Genomic DNA, 18044 nt, shown 5'->3' on the forward strand with positions numbered 1-18044 from the left:
CCCCCCGCCCCGGTCTGGCCCGGCGAACCGACCAGATCCCTCTCCGCCCCAGCCGCTCACCAGTACTCCACTACGATGTGGACTCCACTGCCCGCTTCCACCTCCCCGGGAGGGGGCGCTACGGACACCTGCCCCGGCTCCCCACTCATTGCTGCCCGCTCAGGTCCAGAAGCTGCTTCCGGGTGTGACGCGACACCGAGGGCACGTGATGGGGCGTGGGTATGGGCGTGGCGGGCCGCGCATTGTGTCCGGGCGCCCCCTGCAGGCGGTGGCTAGTGCTGCGCTTTGGTTCTGAACAGCTGTTGGAGAGCGCCCGGCATCCATTGTCCACAGGGCATCATGGATTTGCTTCATCAATGAACTTTGATTGCAGAGAGCTTTACCGCAAGCAGCTGGGGCTGGGGCTGAGGTGGCGGGTGGTTTGTGATAGTTGCCATTTCTCGTTTGCGTGCTGACGGCATGTGAAACCACCCCACAGTTACACACCCGAGTTTTGCTTAAAATTATTATTGCATTTCTTTATTTGTATGAAGGTGCAGGGGAGGTGGAGGCGTGCGCCATGGCACACGTGTGAAGGTCAGAGTACAACGTTGGGAGTTGATTTTCTCCTTCCATCATTTGGGTGCCTGGGATCGAACTTAGATCATCAGGCTCTGCCGCAAGCGCCTTTACCCTTATTTTGCTGGCCCCATATACAAATTTTCTCGACTCCGAAGTGCTAAGTGGTTCCTTTTTCAGTCTTTTCCATTGCCTCTTCACTGCAGTAGAGCATCCCAAAGGAAAGGAAGTGTGGGTGCCTCACACTGTGTGCCTCTACCCTGCACACTGGTCTTACCCTAGCTTCTTCCTAGAGGGCTGGTATCATACCCATTTTGCAGCTCTCCAAGTAGAGGCAGCCTCTTTCTTCCTTAAAGTACTGCTATAGGAACCTAGCAGGTGTCCCTTTAATCTGTTCATTGCATGTTCAATTGTTTGTTGAGTTCTAGTCATCCCACAATCCAGTTAACAATCAAATAAGGTCTCTCCTGTCTGTTTGCAGGGCAGCCAGCTTCCAATTCTGGCCCTAAACAATTGCTTATCAGCTCAATCTATAAAATTTTCTGGGTATTTCACATGAATGGAATCATACAACAAGTGACCTTTTGCTCTGGCTTCTTTCTTGCTGTATAATTCTCCATTCAGAAGTGTGTACCAGGAGTTTCCTTTTTCATTGCTGGGTAGTATTCCATTGTACTGATGGAGCATATTTTATTTATTTTTCTATTGGCAGAAATTTGGGGTTCTTTTTTTAAATCTATTTTGAATAATGCTGCTATGAATGTCATGTAGGTGCCTGTGTGTTGCCATTTCTCTTAGGCAGATTCCTAGAAGTCAAGCGATTGAGCTGGCTGGGAAGCTTATGTTTAACCATTTAGGAAATTGCTTGACTGTTTTTCAAAGTGGCTGTATCATTTTACATTCCTAACAGCATTACAGCATACTAGGATTTTTTTTTTTTTTTTTTTTTTTTTTTTTTTTTTTTTTTTTTTTTAAAAAAAAAAGAGGACGATAAATCTTTCACTGTGATATATCAAAATAAGGCCTTGAACTCACAGAGATCTTCCTGCCTCTGCCTCCCAAGGGCTGGGACTAAAAGCATGCGCCACCACGCCTGGCATGGATTCTTTTTTTTTAATTAAAAATATTTTTAAAATTTATTTTATGGACTGGAGAGATGGCTCAGCAGTTGAGAGCACTGGTTGTTCTTGCAGAAGGCCGGGGCTTGAATCTCAGCACCTACATGGTAGCTAACAACTGTCTGTGGCTCCAGTTCCAGAGGATCCTCCATGGGCACTGCACGACACGGGTGCACTTTCCTACATGCGGGCAATACACACATACACATGGAAATAATAATAAAATATATTTTGAAATTTATTTTATGTGTATGAGTGCATTGCCTGCATGTATGTAAGTGCACCCATGTTGTGCAATGCCTGTGGAGGTCAGAAAAGGGCATCAAATCCCCTGGAATTGGAGATAAGACAGTTGTTAGCTGCCATGTGGGTGGTGGGAACTGAACCCAGGTCCTCTGCAGGAGCAGTCACTGCTCTTAACCAGCCCCAGATTTGCTTTTTTAGAATCATCACAAATACTTGTTGCCTGTCTCTTTTTAAAAATTATTTATTTATTAACTGGGTGTAGTGGTGCACACCTTTAATCCCAGCACTCAGGAGGCAGAAGCAGACACATCTCTGTGGGATCAAGGCCAGTCTGGTCTACATAGTGACTTCCAGGCCAGCTGGGGCTACAGGGAGACCCTGTCTCAAAAAGACCAAAAAAAAATTTATTTATTTATTTATTATTTATTTTATTTTATTTTATTTTATTTGTATGAGTGTATTGCCTGCGTGTGTGTAAGCGTACCCGTGTCCTGCAATGCCTGCGGAGGTCAGAAGGTGTGAGATTCCCTGAAACTGGAGTTATGGACAGTTGTTTGTCACCATGTGGGTGCTGGGAATCAAACCTAGGTCTTCTGCAAGAACAGTCAGTGCTCTTAACTGCTGAGCTATCTTTGCAACCCCCTATTTATTTTTATTTAATGTGTATGAGGGTCGTGCCTGCATGTCATGTAAGTGCACATGCAATGCCCATGAAGGCCAGAAGAGGGCATAGGATCCCCTGGAACTGGAGTTACCGAGGGTTGTTAGCCTCCATGTGGGTGCTGGTAACCAAATCTGGGTCCTCTCCAAGAGCAGCCAGTGCTTGTAACTATCTAGCCATCTCTCCAGCCCTGCTTTTTATTTTATTCATTTATTTTTATTTTATGTGCGTTTTGCCTGCATGTATGTAAGCACACCACCTGTTGCAATGCCTGCAGAGGTCAGAAGGTGTCAGATTCCCTGGAACTGGAGTTAAGGACAGTTAGACACCATGTGGGTCCTGGGAACTGAACCCAGGTCCTCTACAAGAGCAGTAAGTACTCTTAGCTGCTGAGCCATCTCTCCAGTCCCAGTTGTTGCCTGTCTCTTTGATGAGAACTATTCTAGTAGTTAATGATGTTGGACATCTTTTCGCATAGTCATTAACCATTAATATATATAACTTGCAACGTTTCAAATCTGTCAATCAGTTTTAATTAGGTTACTTATCTCTTTTTTATTGGTATGTAAGAGTTATTTATATATTCTTCATACAACATTGCTAATGAGATATAAGATTTACAAGTATATACCCCAGTATTCAGGCCTCATTCATGGCTAGGAAGCACGGGCTGTACACCGAGCTCCCCTTTCCCCCTTTTCCCAATACTGTTCTTGGAAGTTCATTTAGCCCTTTTTTGAGACAGGGTCTCATGTGAGCCCAGGCTGGCCTTGAACTCTTGATCCTCCTGATTCTACCTCCCAAGTGCTAGGATTACATGAAAAAGCTTACTTTATCATTTTTTTCCCTCTTGATCACTGTGAACTTGTCTCGCTGCCAAGAATGATGGCCTGAGTTCAGTTCCTGGGATCCACATCATGGAAGGAGAGAACTAGCTCCCACAAATTGTTCTCTGACCATCACATAAGTGCCATGTCACCCATCCACCTGTAGTGTATGCATATACATGTACACACACACACACACACACACACACACAAATAAATGAATAAATATAATTAAAACATTTTATAAAAACAAAATTATTTACCTAATCCAAGATTTTTCTCCCTTTATTTATTTTTGTTTTTAAAGTTTTCTTCTGTGATTTGCTTTTATTTATTTATTTTGGTCTTTTTGAGACAGGGTCTCTTGGTAGCCCCAGCTGTCCTGGAACTCACTATGTAGACCAGGCTGGCCTTGAACTCACAGAGATCCGCCTGCCTCTGCCTCCCGAGTGCTGGGACTAAAGGCGTGTGCCACTGCGCCCAGCTTCTTCTGTGATTTTAATCTAAAAGTTTTATAACTCCATTTCTTACATTTAAGTTTATGATCTTTTTAAATATTTCTATTTATTATTTTTATTTTACGTGTGTGAGTGTATTGCCTTCATGTGTATAAGCGCACCTGTGTCATGCAATACCCACAGAGGTTAGAAGAGGGCATCGGATCCCTGGAACTGGAGTTAGGACAGTTGTTAGCTGCCATGTGGGTGCTGGAAATTGAACAGCCAGTGCTCTTAACAGCTGAGCCATTTATCCAGCCCCATGATTTTTTTAAGAAAAAATTTTTGTGGCAGAGTCTCACTATGTAGCCTTGGCTGGCCTGGAACTCCCTTTGTAAAGGAGGCTGGTCTTGATCTCACAGAGATCTGCTTGCCCTTGCCTTCTGAGTGCTAGGATTAAAGGTGTGTGCCACCATGCCTGACAAGTATTACATTTGTGTGTGTGTGTGTGTGTGTGTGTTGTGTATGCTGTGTGTGAGTGTAATTTTAGAGGCCAGAGAGGGCGAAGTTACTTGCACTTGTGAGCTATCAGAGGTGGTTGCTGGGAATTCATCTTAGGTCCTCTAGAAGAGCAGCAAGTACTCTTAACTGCTGAGTCATCTCTACAGCCCCTTATAATCTACTTAGAATTATTTTTTGTGCATCATGTGAAGGAGTCAAATTCATTTTTTGGCATATGAGTATTCAATTGTCACGCCCCTTATTTAAAAGACTATCTTGCCGGGTGTGGTGGCACATGCCTTTAATCCCAGCACTTGGGAGGCAGAGGCAGGCAAATCTCTGTGAGTTCAAGGCCAGCCTGGTCTACATGGCGAGTTCCAGGACAGCTGGGCTACAGAGAGTCATTTAAAAACAAAACAAACAAACAAAACAAAAAACAAAAAAATTTTACTGCTCTCCCAGAGGACCTGGATTCAGTTCCCAGCACCTGCATGTTGGCTAACTAAAAGTATGTAACTCCAGTTCTAGGGGATCCAGTGCCCCTTTCTGGCCTCCGGGGGCACCTGGCACGCATGTGGTGCACATATATAAATACATGCAGGCACACTCATACATATAAAAAAATAAAAAGGACTTCTTTTAGTACCAGGTGTAGTGACACGTGCCTGCAATCCTAACTACTTGGAAGGCAGAGCAGGAAGATTGCTTGAATTCAAGAACATTCTGGGCAGGATAGCAAAACACTGTTCCCCTCCCCCACAAATCCTATCTATGCTCTCATCAAATTGTCTTAGCAATTTTACTGAAACATCTGACTAGAAGTGTAAGGTTTGTGTTTGGATTCTCACTTCTTTTCCATTGATTTGCACGAATGGTTCTTGACTTGGTTCCTTGAATTTTTGACTTTATGGTGGTGTAATTTGAACATTCAGTAGAAACTGACCTTAAATACATGGTAAGTTTGGTATAAGTGTAGTTTCAAATTAAGGTATTTAAAATTTTAAAACTTTATTAGCAGGGCGTGGTGACTCACGCCTTTAATCCCAGCACTTGGGAGGCAGAGGCAGGAGGATCTCTGTGAGCTCAAGGCCAGCCTGGTCTACATAGTGAGTTCCAGGCCAGCTGGGGCTACAGGGAGACCCTGCTTCAAAAAAGACCAAAAAAAAAAAAAAAATCAAGGGACTTGCTGGGCATGGTGGCTCATGCCTTTAATCCCAGCGCTTGGGAGGCAGAGGCAGGTGAATCTCTGTGTGTTGGAGGCCAGCCTGGTCTACATAGCAAGTTCCATGCCAGCTGGGGCTGCAGGGAGACCCTGTCTCAAAAAGACAAAACCAAAAACCAAAAAACAACAAAAAGACACCCAACCAAACAAACTTTATTTATTATTAGTGTGTGTGTGTGTGTGTGTGTGTGTGTGTGTGTGAGAGAGAGAGAGAGAGAGAGAGAGAGAGAGAGAGGGAGAGAGAAAGAACAGCTTTCGAGAGTTCATTCTTTCCTTCCATCATGTGGGTCCCAAGGATTGAACTCAGGCCATCAGGCTTGATGGCCACGTATCTTACCTGCTGACCAGTACATCTGGAAGACCCCCTCAAATCAAGGTATTTTATGGTGGCACAGCCTATAATCCCAGCAGAGGCAGGATGATGGCCACAAGTTCAAGGCCTGCCCCAATTCCGTAGGGAGTTTGAAACCACCCAAGGGTATACATCAAGACCCCGAGTTGTCACCTCAAAAAACCACAGCAACAAAATCCAAAATAATAACAAAAACTAGGTTCTATCCAGATGTAATAGCATCGTAAGACAAGGAGCATCTGTGAATCTATTCCTTTTGAGTGTGCTTTTTATTTTATTTTTGCTTTGTTTGAGATGGAGTCTTGCCATGGTATACCCTAGGCTGGCCTTGAGCTCTCTATCCTTCTGAGTGCTGGGATTACATATTCAGCTTGTGATGACTTTTATTTTTTATTTTTTTTGAGACAGGGTCTCCCTGAAGCCCCAGCTGTCTTAGAACTTGCAGTGTAGACCAGGCTGGCCTCAAACTCACAGAGATCCACCTGTCTCTGCCTCCTGAGTGCTGGGAATAAAAGCATGCACCACCACATCCCATGCTTGTGGTGACTTTTATTTTAAAATTTCAAATACAATTTATATACACTAAAAAGTCATCCTTTGGAGGACAGCATGATGGCTCATCAGGCACTTGCAGCCAAGCTTGACAACATGAGTTCAATTCCATGGTGGAAAGGAGAGAACAAGTTCTCAACAAGTTTTCCTTTGACCTCTATACACATTAGTCATGGCATACATACCCCAGATCCTTCCCCTGACAAATAAATAAATGCAATGAACTTAAAAATATTTCATCCTTTGAGTAGAACTTTTTGTGGGTTCTGACAAATGCACAGCTTTATACATCTACCTCAGGGTTCCAGACAGAATGGCTTCAAAACCTCCCACAAGTCCCAGCACCCCCTACTGCAAACCCCCTCCCTTCCCTCTCCCTAGAACCTCAGATCCTTAAAGTCCTACCCTTTCTAGAAATGAAATCCTGGGGCTGGAGAGATGGTTCAGCTGCTCTTCCAGGGGACCTGAATTCAGTTCCAAGCACGCATGTCAGGTGGCTCGAAACTGCCTGTAACTCCAGCTCTAGGGGATCTGACACCTTCCTCTTCTGGCGCTTACACACACACACACACACACACACACACACACACACACACACACTGCCCCCAAGAAGCTCAGGGACTTTTCTCCACCTCTACCAAACCTGTGCTACCTGCCCAGACTCACCTGGATAATCTCTTTTCCTGTTCACCCTCACTTTCTGCCTCTACATTGTATTCCCTGCACCTCCCCCCCCGCCCCCATAATGGATGGTGGATACCTCCGTTCCCACTCCCCAGACTTTTTCACCTCTATAGAAAGGTCTTCCCTACTTCCTGTGAGTCATTCCCCCAGAATATTTGTCACCTGCCATTTCTTATTAGTGTGATTCTTTAAGGTCCTCTCCCTGACTGGGTTACCACAGGCTCAGGGCGGGTCTGTTTTTGTTGCTTGGCTCCTGTATCCCCAGCAGCAAGCGCGGATCTGCTAGGCGCTTCCACGGTTGGATATACATGTAAACTGTCCTCTTGCCTAAACTGCTTCCTGGCCCAGGTAACCTTGACCCCCTCCCTGACCTCTTTGCTTTGTTCAGGTATTCTAGTTTTTCAAGAAAAAAACAAAAACAAAAACTGAGGCTGGAGTCATTTCTCAGCTTCCCCAGGGCAGACCCCTTAACGCCCCAGGGTTTGTTTTCTCAGCTGTCACCCACTTGAAGCTGGGAGGCAGCCCCTGACTTTGATCTCCGCCTCCCAACCCCTCTTCCTGGTCCTCGAAGTTTGCTGAGGGCTGAACCAGAAAGCCGGAGTTTCTCCTAGAGTCTCTTGCAGCAGGCCATGAGGGTCTGCGCCCCCAATTGGGTGACCCTCCCTCACCCTTCCGATTTGAAAATGGGAAGGCGAGACCCTGGGCTTGGCTGGGAAGGTAGAGTGTTCCCAGAGGGTCTCAGAGGGACCAGACTATGGCTGGAGGTCAGGGGACAGGATAGGTGGCTGGTTGGCTTCCTTCCCACACAGAGTGCACTTTGCCCTAGGGGGTGGTACTCTAGCTTCCGACAGGCCCCCTGGCCGGGCCAATGAACTAGCCATCATTGGGGAGGGACCTGGGGAGGAGTGAGCGGGATGGTTTCTTATTTTTCAGCCCTCAAAGCCTCCTTCCCAGGTAGTTAAGACTCTAGAGCTTCCTCTTTCCGGGCTGTTCTGTTCGGCTCTTTTCCGCCTCTCTCCCCAGGTACCTGCACCCCCCACCCCCACCCCGCACCTGCTGCGGGGTGGGAACGTCTAAAGCAATCCCAGGCGCCGAGTGAAAGGAGTCTCCACCCCGCCCCCTGCGCTTCCTTCTCCCCGACGCCTCTCCGGCCCCGCCCCCACCTGCCCAGGATAATTTTAGTTTCCCTGGCCTGGAATCTGGACACGCAGGGTTCTCTCCACCTCCTCCCGCCTCAGCATCCAAAGTTAGGATACACGGCTTCCCCCATCCCCACCTGTAGAGAGGAGGGAGTGGACTTGATAGCAAATCCAGGTATCTGGGGGTCCCTGGTCAGAGCCAGACTTTGGGCCCAGTATCCTGCTTCTTCGGGGGTTCCTCCAGGTAAGCGGACCGAGATCCGGCTCAGAGGACAGTCTGCTCCTACCACCAGCCTTACCAGGGCCTCGGACTGTGCCCACCTGGGGTAGACCTGGCGGGTTGCCCAGGTAGATGGCCTGGAGGCCGCCGGGCTCCCCAGTCCTTCCCGGCTCGGTGAGGTCAGGCTAGGGGCGGGGAAAAGAGGGGGCAGGTGGGTAGGGCCTGGTTTTCCCTCCCTAAACCGGTGGCCTCAGGCAGGTGTGCGGACGTCCAAGGTCCAGGTAAGGAACTGCTTGGGGGTGGATGCCAGGCAGGTCTGGGGCCATAAGGAAAGATTCCTTTTCCGGCGGGTCGGTGGCGGCCTCACTTTCTCATCCGGCCCCTTCCTCACCGTCCGCCCCCCAGGCCTCCCTGGTTTTCATTGCATTTCCTGCGCTCCGCACTCCCTCTTTCTCTCCCTTACCAGTGCACCTCCCCCCAACACACGTAAACCTGCGGCTGCGGATGGGAGGTGAGGTCTCCGGTGGCTTCCCGGAGGCCCGGCTTTCCCACTGAAACTAGCCCTTCCCATTTAGCCAGCCCAGGGTCCGATCCTGAGGTTGCCCTTCGCGCCTTGCGGAGCCCATCTCCCAGGTCTACGAGCACGCTTTCCCAGTCACTCTCCAAAGGGATTACAATGCGGACAGCCTAGGAAAGGGGCTCCCCGCGTTGCATTCCCTGTTTGGAGACACTGCGTCCTGCCTTCCTGGGGATGTTGGGGAGAGGCGGGCTGGGGATCCGTCCGGGCTGCAGATGGAAGCACAGAGAAGGCTGGAGGGGTGGGTGCTGGGAACAGGGTCTGCAGTGCAGGGGGCGGAAAGGGAGCGTATGGCAGGCGCGTCCCTGAGGACGAAGCCGGAGAAAGAACCACGACTGGGTGTTAGTCTCTGAGGCAGATTGGGACAGAATGCACCTGTGGCCTAGGTGGAGGTATTCCCTACCTCCTGGACTCTTCTCTCCCCCTAATATTGTGTGTGTGTGTGTGTGTGTGTGGTGTGTGTTGTGTGTTGTGTGTGTACACACCACCCCAGAGGCAAAATAATGATTAACTTCTCAGGGGAAGCTCCAGCATTCTTCCCAAATTAAACTTTAAAAGAGCTGCCCGCCCCTCTTTCTCTCATTGGGTGTTTTTTTCTGAGGAAGTGGGCGGAGCATCAACTTTGGGTCACCGAACGGTTTCCCACCTCCTTACTTGGGGCCCCGCACCCCCAAAGGTTATTAAGATTCTCTCCCTAGCAAGCCCTGATGGGGTCGGGGGTGGCCTGGTGTACTGGGCCAGACCCGGACCTCTGGCCACTCAGGCCCCCGTGCCCAGTTCTCTGACCCTCCAGCCCTTCCCCCAAACCTGGAAAAGATGGACGGTGGCCTTGTTTTCTGTTGGCCCCAAACTCTAGGCCCTGCCACTCAGCCTTGGGGCCAGCCAGGTGGGGCAAGATTCAGGAAGTAAACAGGCAGCTGGGAGGGTGGGGCGGGGAGCCTCTAGGGCTGAAGAGCCACAGTTTGCAGTGGCCTTCTTGAGAGGACAAGTAGATTTGGGGGGCCAGTTTCTCCAACAGAAAACTGGGACCCTATTTTGAACGTTTCAGACCTCTTGAGGGGGAAGCTTCCAGGCCCACAGCAGGCCCCCATATCCCACCTTATGTCTTGGGGTCCTGATTGCCCTTCTCCATCTGATGGGTAGGGTGGAGGGGATTGAGAGACTAACCTCTGTCTCTAGTTTGCACCAGTGCCTCTGACATGAGGCTCTAATCTCACTTGAATCCACTTCCTTCCCTCCCAAACCCTGCTCTCCTGGCTGTTCTCTCTGAGGGAGGGGTGTCTCCTGTAGACCCTTCCCCAGCCCTACCAGAAATGAGAAGTGAGATGGGTGGGCCTAGGGGCTGGTGTCCCCTTGTGTCTGCAGATGCTGGCTGTCAGGTATGTCTTGCCCTACTTGGCTCTCTAGGGATTTGGGGGAGGTTTTCCCTATCTGCCAGCCTGTCCTCTTCCATGTTTTGACTCCATTCCTACCTGGTGGTACCCCATAAGTCAAGACACCCCAGAGTGTGCTTAGAGACCCTCTTCCCCAAAGTGATATGTATGAGTGGGAGGGTGTGGGGGTCAGATGCATTCTGGAGGTAGTCAGCAAGGAGAGCCCCAGACCCTGGGGTAAGCAGGGCTGGATGCTGCTTGCACATCACAGGGAGGTGAGTTCCACTCCAGACAGGGCTCTGGATCCAGGCCGGGCATTTCCTCTCTCTTTCCTAGACTGTGGGTAGGGAGGTGGCTTTTGGGACTAGAGGTGGGCAGATTGTGGGTCCCACCTGGGACCTGGACTGGAGGCTGGCCAAGGGTGGGGAGGGTGATGTCAGAGGGACCTCAGGCTTCTCCACCTTCCCAGGTCCCCTCTTGCTCCCAGGCTACCTGTACTTTGGGGGTGGGGAGTTGAGAGCAGAGGCAGGTTGTTTGTGTTCCTCTTCAGCCAGGAAGTCCTGTGGATGAGTCAAGGTTGAATGGAGAGCCTGGGGCAGAGCTGTCCCGCCCCGCCCTGACTCACCTGTCCCCCAGATCTCTTCATGCCCTCTTGGAAGGGTCAGGTGCTTGCCCCATCCTGATGGGGCGAACCTTCCCAGGTGCCCTGGGTAGCCTCACAGTCCTGGTCTGGAGAGCAGGCTGGGGGCTGGTGTTGGCATTCTCTGGGTCCAGGCTAAGCACAAAGGGTTCCTGCAGAGGAGGGCCAGTGCTGCCTTTAACCCCAGGAGGTTTCTTTACTTTTTCTCTCCTGCCCTTACTTGTTCTGGCTTCTCTGCACCTGTGGGTGCTAAGGCATAGGTGAGATTCTGGCTCAGCCTGGGGGTGCCAGGTGCTTTCAGATCAGAGAGTGGAATAGGAGAGGTGTGCAATAATGGAGGCAGAGTCTCCAGGCTCTGTGAAGCTGAGTGAGCTAAATGGTCTGAGTGAAGCAAATTCAGGAAGACTTCTCAGAGGAGAAGGCTTTGGCATTGAGGCTTCAGAAAAGAGTTGGTCAGGATAAGGTTTGGGGGCTTCTGGGTTAAGAGCCCCCAAGCTAGGCCTTCCCCCACCATGACTTCGGTCCACTCTCCTGCTCTCCTGGCTCCTGCCCTTTGCCACCGTCTCCTCTCCTTCTGCCTATCACTCATCACTTGGCTAGGCATTGCCACAACAGGCTTGGCAACTGCATCTGGCAACAAAGTGCTAGAACAACAAATCACTGGGAAAACCTGGGGCAGAGCCCAGAGGAATGAGCAGCCTTTGCCCTGACCCTGTGGCTGTAGCAGGAGATAGAGTGGAACAGTGCCTGCCCTCTCTTCTCCTTTGGCTGGAGAAGCTTTGGCTGGAAGCAGAGCACTGGTCTTGGAGTTCAAGCCCCAGATTGGTTGTCATAGGGAATATGTATGCTTCCTTTCCAGGGTCTCAGTGTTCCCATTTGTAAAATGGACACATTCTGTCCTCTTGAGGGCTCAGGGGAAACCAGTTTAAGGGGATCAATGGCAGTGTGTGAGGTCAGCAGGGCTGGGTACTCTGGGCTGCTGTCCCAGGTCAGTGTCTCTGAGAGACTGTACACAGCACACACCCCTCCTTCACAGATGTCATGGAGCTGGATCTGAGCCCTCCTCATCTCAGCAGCTCCCCAGAAGACCTGTGCCCTGCCCCTGGGACCCCTCCTGGGACTCCCCCACCCCCTAATACTCCTCTGACAGGGGAAGTGAAGCGATCCCAGCCTCTGCCCATCCCGAGCAGCAGGTAGGATGGGGCAATGGGGCCAGGTGTGTGTGTAGGCTTGGGTGGAGGGAGGCCAGAGCTGGCTCAAGCAGAGCCCTTCCTCTGTCACTCTTCTCCATAGGAAACTTCGAGAGGAGGAGCTGCAGGCAAGCTCTCTGCCCTCCATACCCAACCCCTTCCCTGAGCTCTGTAGTCCACCTTCACAGACTCCCATTCTTGGGGGATCCTCCAGTGCAAGGGGGCTGCTTTCTCGAGATTCTAGCCGCCTACATGTGAGTTGTCCTGGGAAATGGGAAGGCAAGGACAGGGTTGCTTTGGGCCTGAGGTGTAGGTGGGCATCTTAGTCCCTAAATATAGAACAAGTAGGGGCTAGAGAGACAGCTCAGCGGGTAAGAACACTGTTCTTGCAGAAGACCTGGGTTCATATCCCAGCACCCACATGGCAGCTAACAACTGTTGGTAACTCTAGTTCCAGGGAATTCCACAGCCTCTTCTGACCTCCACGGGCATTGCGCGACACGGGTGCACTTACCTACATGCAGGCAATATGCTCATACACATAAAATAAAAATAATAAATAAAATATTTTTAAAATAGAGCAAGTGGGAAATAGCCTTACGCCCAAATCACCTGAATTTCCTGGGGTTCAGGTGGTAAAGGTGTACAGTGAGGATGGAGCCTGCCGGTCTGTGGAGGTGGCAGCAGGTGCCACAGTTCGCCATGTGTGTGAAATGCTGGTGCAGCGAGCTCATGCCCTGAGTGATGAGAACTGGGGGCTGGTGGAGTGCCACCCCTATTTAACATTGGGTAAGCTGATACAAGGAACTGGGGGGCAGTGTCTCATGTCTTGGAGCAGACAGGGAGCTCATTTGTGAGATCTAAACCCTGCTTTTTGCCCTTGTCATCAGAACGGGGTTTGGAGGATCATGAGTGTGTGGTGGAAGTGCAGGAGACCTGGCCTGTCGGTGGAGACAGCCGCTTTGTCTTTCGGAAAAACTTCGCCAAGTATGAACTGTTCAAGAGCTCCGCAGTGAGTGTGTGTCAGGAGAATCTCGGTACAGACAGACACACACCCGTGCACATACACACAGCATGCACACACATACACACATGCGCACCTATGCCTGAATCCCCAACCTGGACCCTTGAGCTCTGATCCCTGATCCTTTCTCCCCCAGCATTCCCTTTTTCCAGAAAAGATGGTCTCCAGCTGTCTGGATGGACATACAGGCACATCCCATGAAGACCTTATCCAGGTGAGAGGCACAGCTCACATCACCATGTATTCACAACACCCCAGAATCATCCAGTGTTTCTCCCCTCTGCAGCCATGTGCATCCCCCTGTGACAGTATACATAACATTCTTGCCTGTTAAATGGAGGCAGTCAGTGCTGGCAGATACTCCTCCTCCAGAGGCCTGAGGGTCAGGAGAGCAGAGGCAGACCCTTCACTCTTCACTCCTCTCTGTCCTCAGAACTTCCTGAATGCGGGCAGCTTCCCGGAGATCCAGGGCTTCCTGCAGCTGCGGGGTTCAGGCCGCAAGCTCTGGAAACGCTTTTTCTGCTTTCTGCGTCGCTCTGGCCTCTATTACTCCACCAAGGGCACCTCCAAGGTGAGGTTTTGAGGTGCCAGCTCCAGGCCCTCACACACCTTTTCCTCACTGGAACTCCTGGACCCTCCCACTCTTGGGCCCAGGGCCCCAAAGCTGCCCCTCCTTCCCCTCTGGAACTGGCTACCTCCATCCATCCATACCCACACCTCCTTACCCCAGGTCTGGCTCACCTACTCCAGGACATGGCAGTAGAAAAGGCAGATGGCTTGAATCAGCTTCGTGTGTGTGTGTGTGTGTGTGTGTGTGTATACATGCATGTGCAAGTTTGTATATATATACACAAGTGCTGAGATTAAAGGTGTGCGCCACCAAGCCTGGCAAGTTTGGGTATATTTAGGTGCAAGTATGTGTGTAGGTAGGTGTATGTATGTGTGCAGTTGTGTGTGTGTGTGTGTGTTTGGAGGTCAGAGGTCAGCTTCAGGTAGACGTCTTCTGGGGCTGTCTACCTTGTTTTTGCTACAGGGTCTCTCACTGGGACCTGAGACTTATAGATTAGGCTAGGCCAGCTGGCCAGAGAGCCCCAGGGATCCTCCTGTCCCCACCTCCTCAGCATAGGATTACAAGTGTGTGGCACCACACCCAGCTCTTTTTGGTGCTGGAGATTGAACTCAGGTCCTCAGGTTTGCACAGCAAGTACTTTTTCAACTGAGCCATCTTGGCAGCCTTCAACTTCTAGTTCCATTTGCTATGTGACCATGGGTACTTCCTTGCCTCTCTCTGGTCTTAAAATCTCCTTACCTGGTGGGCACTAGTATAGAGACAGAATATGCCTGTACCAAGTCCTACTTCTTTGTGCTGCTCAGGATCCAAGGCACCTACAGTATGTGGCAGATGTGAACGAATCCAATGTGTATGTGGTGACCCAGGGCCGCAAGCTCTATGGAATGCCCACAGACTATGGCTTCTGTGTCAAGGTGAGGACCCTGGCCTGGCCTGGCCTAGGGGAGGGCAAGAGCTGCCTAGGTTCCAGTGTCCTACCTGTGGTTTTTGAATTCCATCTTGGGGACCCAGGCTTTTCTCTCCACACCAGCACTGCTGGGTAGTTCTTGGGTCCTGCCCTGTCCCATAGTCACTATGCACAGACATCTGTTCCCCAAAGCAGAGAGGGATAACGTACTTTCTCTCCCACAGCCCAACAAGCTTCGAAATGGCCATAAGGGGCTTCGCATCTTCTGCAGCGAGGATGAGCAGAGCCGTACCTGCTGGCTGGCTGCCTTCCGTCTCTTCAAGGTGAGGCCATGGGGGTAGCAGGGGGCGTTTGAGGGGGTTGGCACAGCTCTGCCCTCAGGAAGTCTTCCCAATGAAGAGGTCACCACAGCCTGGTTCTATGAGAATCCCTGTTGGGAAATTCCTATCGAAGGGGCAGGCTCAACTCTGCTCTGGGGGAGTCTTGACGTGGGGTGTCACAGCCCATCCCCCAGGCTTTCCTGACTGCAAATCTTTCTTGCCCTATACCCAGTATGGGATGCAGCTCTATAAGAATTACCAGCAGTCCCAGTCTCGCCACCTGCGCCCATCCTATTTGGGATCTCCACCCTTGGTGAGTGTGTAAGGGGGTACCGGGAGAGGTGGGTATGCAGACTCAAGGCAGTTGTTCTGATCTTGCCTGTCCCCATCCTGTCCTCTCTCCAGAGAAGTGTCTCGGATAATACTCTGGTGGCCATGGACTTCTCTGGCCATGCTGGGCGGGTCATCGAGAACCCTAGGGAAGCTCTCAGTGCAGCCCTGGAGGAGGCCCAGGCCTGGAGGGTGAGCACACATCTGTGTGTCTGCAGCACCTGCTCCCAATGGGCCTTTGTGGAGTAGGAGGGAGAAAGGGGTTGGGGAGGCTCTAGCTGACTCCCATGTCTCTCACCACTCCACAGAAGAAGACAAACCACCGCCTCAGCCTGCCCACCCCGTGTTCTAGCTCCAGCCTCAGTGCAGGTGGGTAACAGCTTAGAGTCCCCAGGGTGGGCTTCATTATTTAGTATTTTTGACAGGGATGGGAGCTCCCTTCCCTGAGTGATTGGCTATCTCTTTCCCCCATCACAGCTATCCACCGTACCCAGCCCTGGTTCCATGGACGCATATCCCGAGAAGAGAGCCAGCGGTTGATTGGACAGCAGGGCCTGGTGGATGGGTAAGGGGCAGGACTGGGTAGGGTAACAGACCAGGGGACCAGAGAGACCCTAGGATAGGAACAACCACAAATCCTTGATAATGTTGCTGCTCTGTCTTCCCAAAGTGTGTTCCTGGTCCGGGAGAGCCAGCGGAATCCACAGGGCTTTGTCCTGTCCCTGTGCCACCTGCAGAAAGTCAAGCACTATCTCATTCTACCAGTGAGTGAATCGCCCCCCTCCACCCCAACTTCCCAGATTCGTGCAACCAGGGGATGCATGACTTGAAGTTCCCAGTGTGCCTCCTTTCTCCCCGTGCACAAAATGGAGACCTAATCCCTGGCCCTGAGCCTGGCTGCTCCCTGCTGACCTTCTACCTTCCGGTCATACCTCAGAGTGAGGACGAGGGCTGCCTCTACTTCAGCATGGATGATGGCCAGACCCGCTTCACAGACCTGCTGCAGCTTGTGGAGTTCCACCAGCTGAACCGTGGCATCCTGCCCTGCCTGCTGCGTCACTGCTGTGCCCGAGTGGCCCTCTGAGGCCACCTGTGTCATTTCAGCTTGTGGGGCTGCCCACCACCCCTCTGCTCAGTGGACTTGGAGGGCGCAGGTGGGTGGGCTGTTGCACAATTGAGGGGTTCTCCAACCCCACTTTTCTCATCTGCTTCTTTGCCTCCCCACCACTTTGTCCACTCTGGACCCCTGTCTACTCAGGAGGTGCTTGGTGGTCCTCTTCACTTAGTGGAATTCCTGAGGCACTGCTAATGCCCCAGTGAGGGGCAGTACCAGAGAAATAGTGCAGCTTAGGTAGCTGCAGGTGCCACACTTTGTACAGACTGAGAGGCCAGTTGATCTGTTCTGTTTTATACTAGTGACAATAAAGATTATTTTTTGATACACCTATTAGTTCTATCTGGAGAGATTTGGCTAGCTCTGTCAACAAGAGGACTAGACACAGCTGAGTGTAGTGGCACACACCTTTAATCCCAATGCTCGGGAGGCAGAGGCAGGTGGATCTCTGGGAGTTTGGGGCTAGCCTGGGCTACATAGTGAGACCTTGTCTCAAGAAGACAAAAGAAACACAAATAAAAACCATGAACCCTCCCCCCCCAGAAAACAACAAAGCAAAACAAACAAAAAAGACCAAACAAGGTGAAGACCACGGTGGACCAGGATGTGCCTAGCATGTACCCTGGCACAGCCTAGGTCCCCAGTCAAGTTGGTTAAATGAATAAATGGGGTAGGGAACAACAATGGACCTAACAGAGCCTGGGAACTGGAGATGAGCCAGGGCCAGCCTGGGCTACATGAGACTCTGCCTCACCACCACTCACTGCAAACAATAAAAAAAGATGAGTCCACAGCAAATCCTCATTTAGCTGGTAGACAGTCCTGACAAGCACCATGGCAAAGAGGGATTGGCCTCACCTTCAGCAAGTCTCTATGTCTGCAGCCAAAGCCCCTCCCTCTTTCCCACCCCAGATCTGCTTTCTGTCCTTATAGATAGCCACAGAAAGGCCATGAACGCCCAGCCTAGCTTCCCTCTCCAGCCCAGCCTTCAATAGGGAGTGACTGAGAAGTGCAAACCTGCCCACTGCTTAGTCGGGCTGTGTGAGTTTCATAACCGGAGCTCTAACCCAATGGGAACTTTATAACGAGCATATCTAACAGTAACACCTGAACCTCCAGGTAGAATTGCAGAGACACGTCTTCTTGAATTCAAACCCAAGAAGGCATTATTTTTGCAAAAAAAAAAAATCGAACTTGAGGAGCCTGAGAAGGCTCAGCAATTAACATTGGCAGCTCTTGCAGAGGACCTGGGTTCAATTCCCAGCACCCACACAGTAGCTAGCAACCATGCCTAACTCCAGTTCTAGGGGATCTGATTTCCAGCCCTCCTCTGACTTCCTTGGGCATTACACAGCATGGGTGCACTTACATACATGAGGCAATACACTCACACACATAAAATAAAAATAATAAAGTATTTTTTAAAAATCAAGGGACACTGGGCGTGGTAGCGCACGCCTTTCATCCCAGCACTCAGGAGG

General features: G+C 50.8%; 2 protein-coding genes across 4 annotated transcripts in view; one reads left to right on the top strand and one right to left on the bottom strand.

The window, feature by feature from the left end:
* Mien1 (migration and invasion enhancer 1) overlaps positions 1–210 on the bottom strand; it is a 1565-nt gene extending 1355 nt beyond the window's left edge. The window contains exon 1 of the mRNA XM_008845320.3: positions 61–210. Within this exon, the coding sequence (XP_008843542.1) occupies positions 61–149 (89 nt within the window). The 5' untranslated portion in view covers positions 150–210. The remainder of the gene's footprint in view (positions 1–60) is intronic.
* Positions 211–8313: 8103 nt separating this feature from the next.
* On the top strand, positions 8314–16892 carry Grb7 (growth factor receptor bound protein 7). Of its 3 annotated transcripts, none has more exons than XM_017801145.1 (15): positions 8314–8541; positions 12144–12300; positions 12401–12551; positions 12930–13086; positions 13188–13309; positions 13458–13535; positions 13755–13892; positions 14696–14806; positions 15024–15122; positions 15352–15432; positions 15525–15641; positions 15758–15818; positions 15927–16014; positions 16120–16213; positions 16387–16892. In XM_017801145.1, the coding sequence occupies exons 2-15, from the start codon at positions 12149–12151 to the stop codon at positions 16531–16533; spliced, it is 1596 nt and encodes a 531-aa protein (XP_017656634.1). In that variant the 5' UTR covers positions 8314–8541; positions 12144–12148; the 3' UTR covers positions 16534–16892. The 3 variants fall into 3 exon arrangements, with proteins under 3 accessions (XP_017656634.1, XP_008843543.1, XP_029425325.1); XM_008845321.3 differs by lacking the exon at positions 8314–8541 and adding an exon at positions 8578–8798; XM_029569465.1 differs by lacking the exon at positions 8314–8541 and adding an exon at positions 10047–10473.
* The last annotated feature ends 1152 nt before the right edge of the window (positions 16893–18044 follow it).

Source organism: Nannospalax galili, unplaced genomic scaffold, assembly GCF_000622305.1.
Source record: "Nannospalax galili isolate Female #2095 unplaced genomic scaffold, S.galili_v1.0 scaffold1382, whole genome shotgun sequence".
Taxonomy (NCBI): Eukaryota; Metazoa; Chordata; class Mammalia; order Rodentia; family Spalacidae; genus Nannospalax; species Nannospalax galili.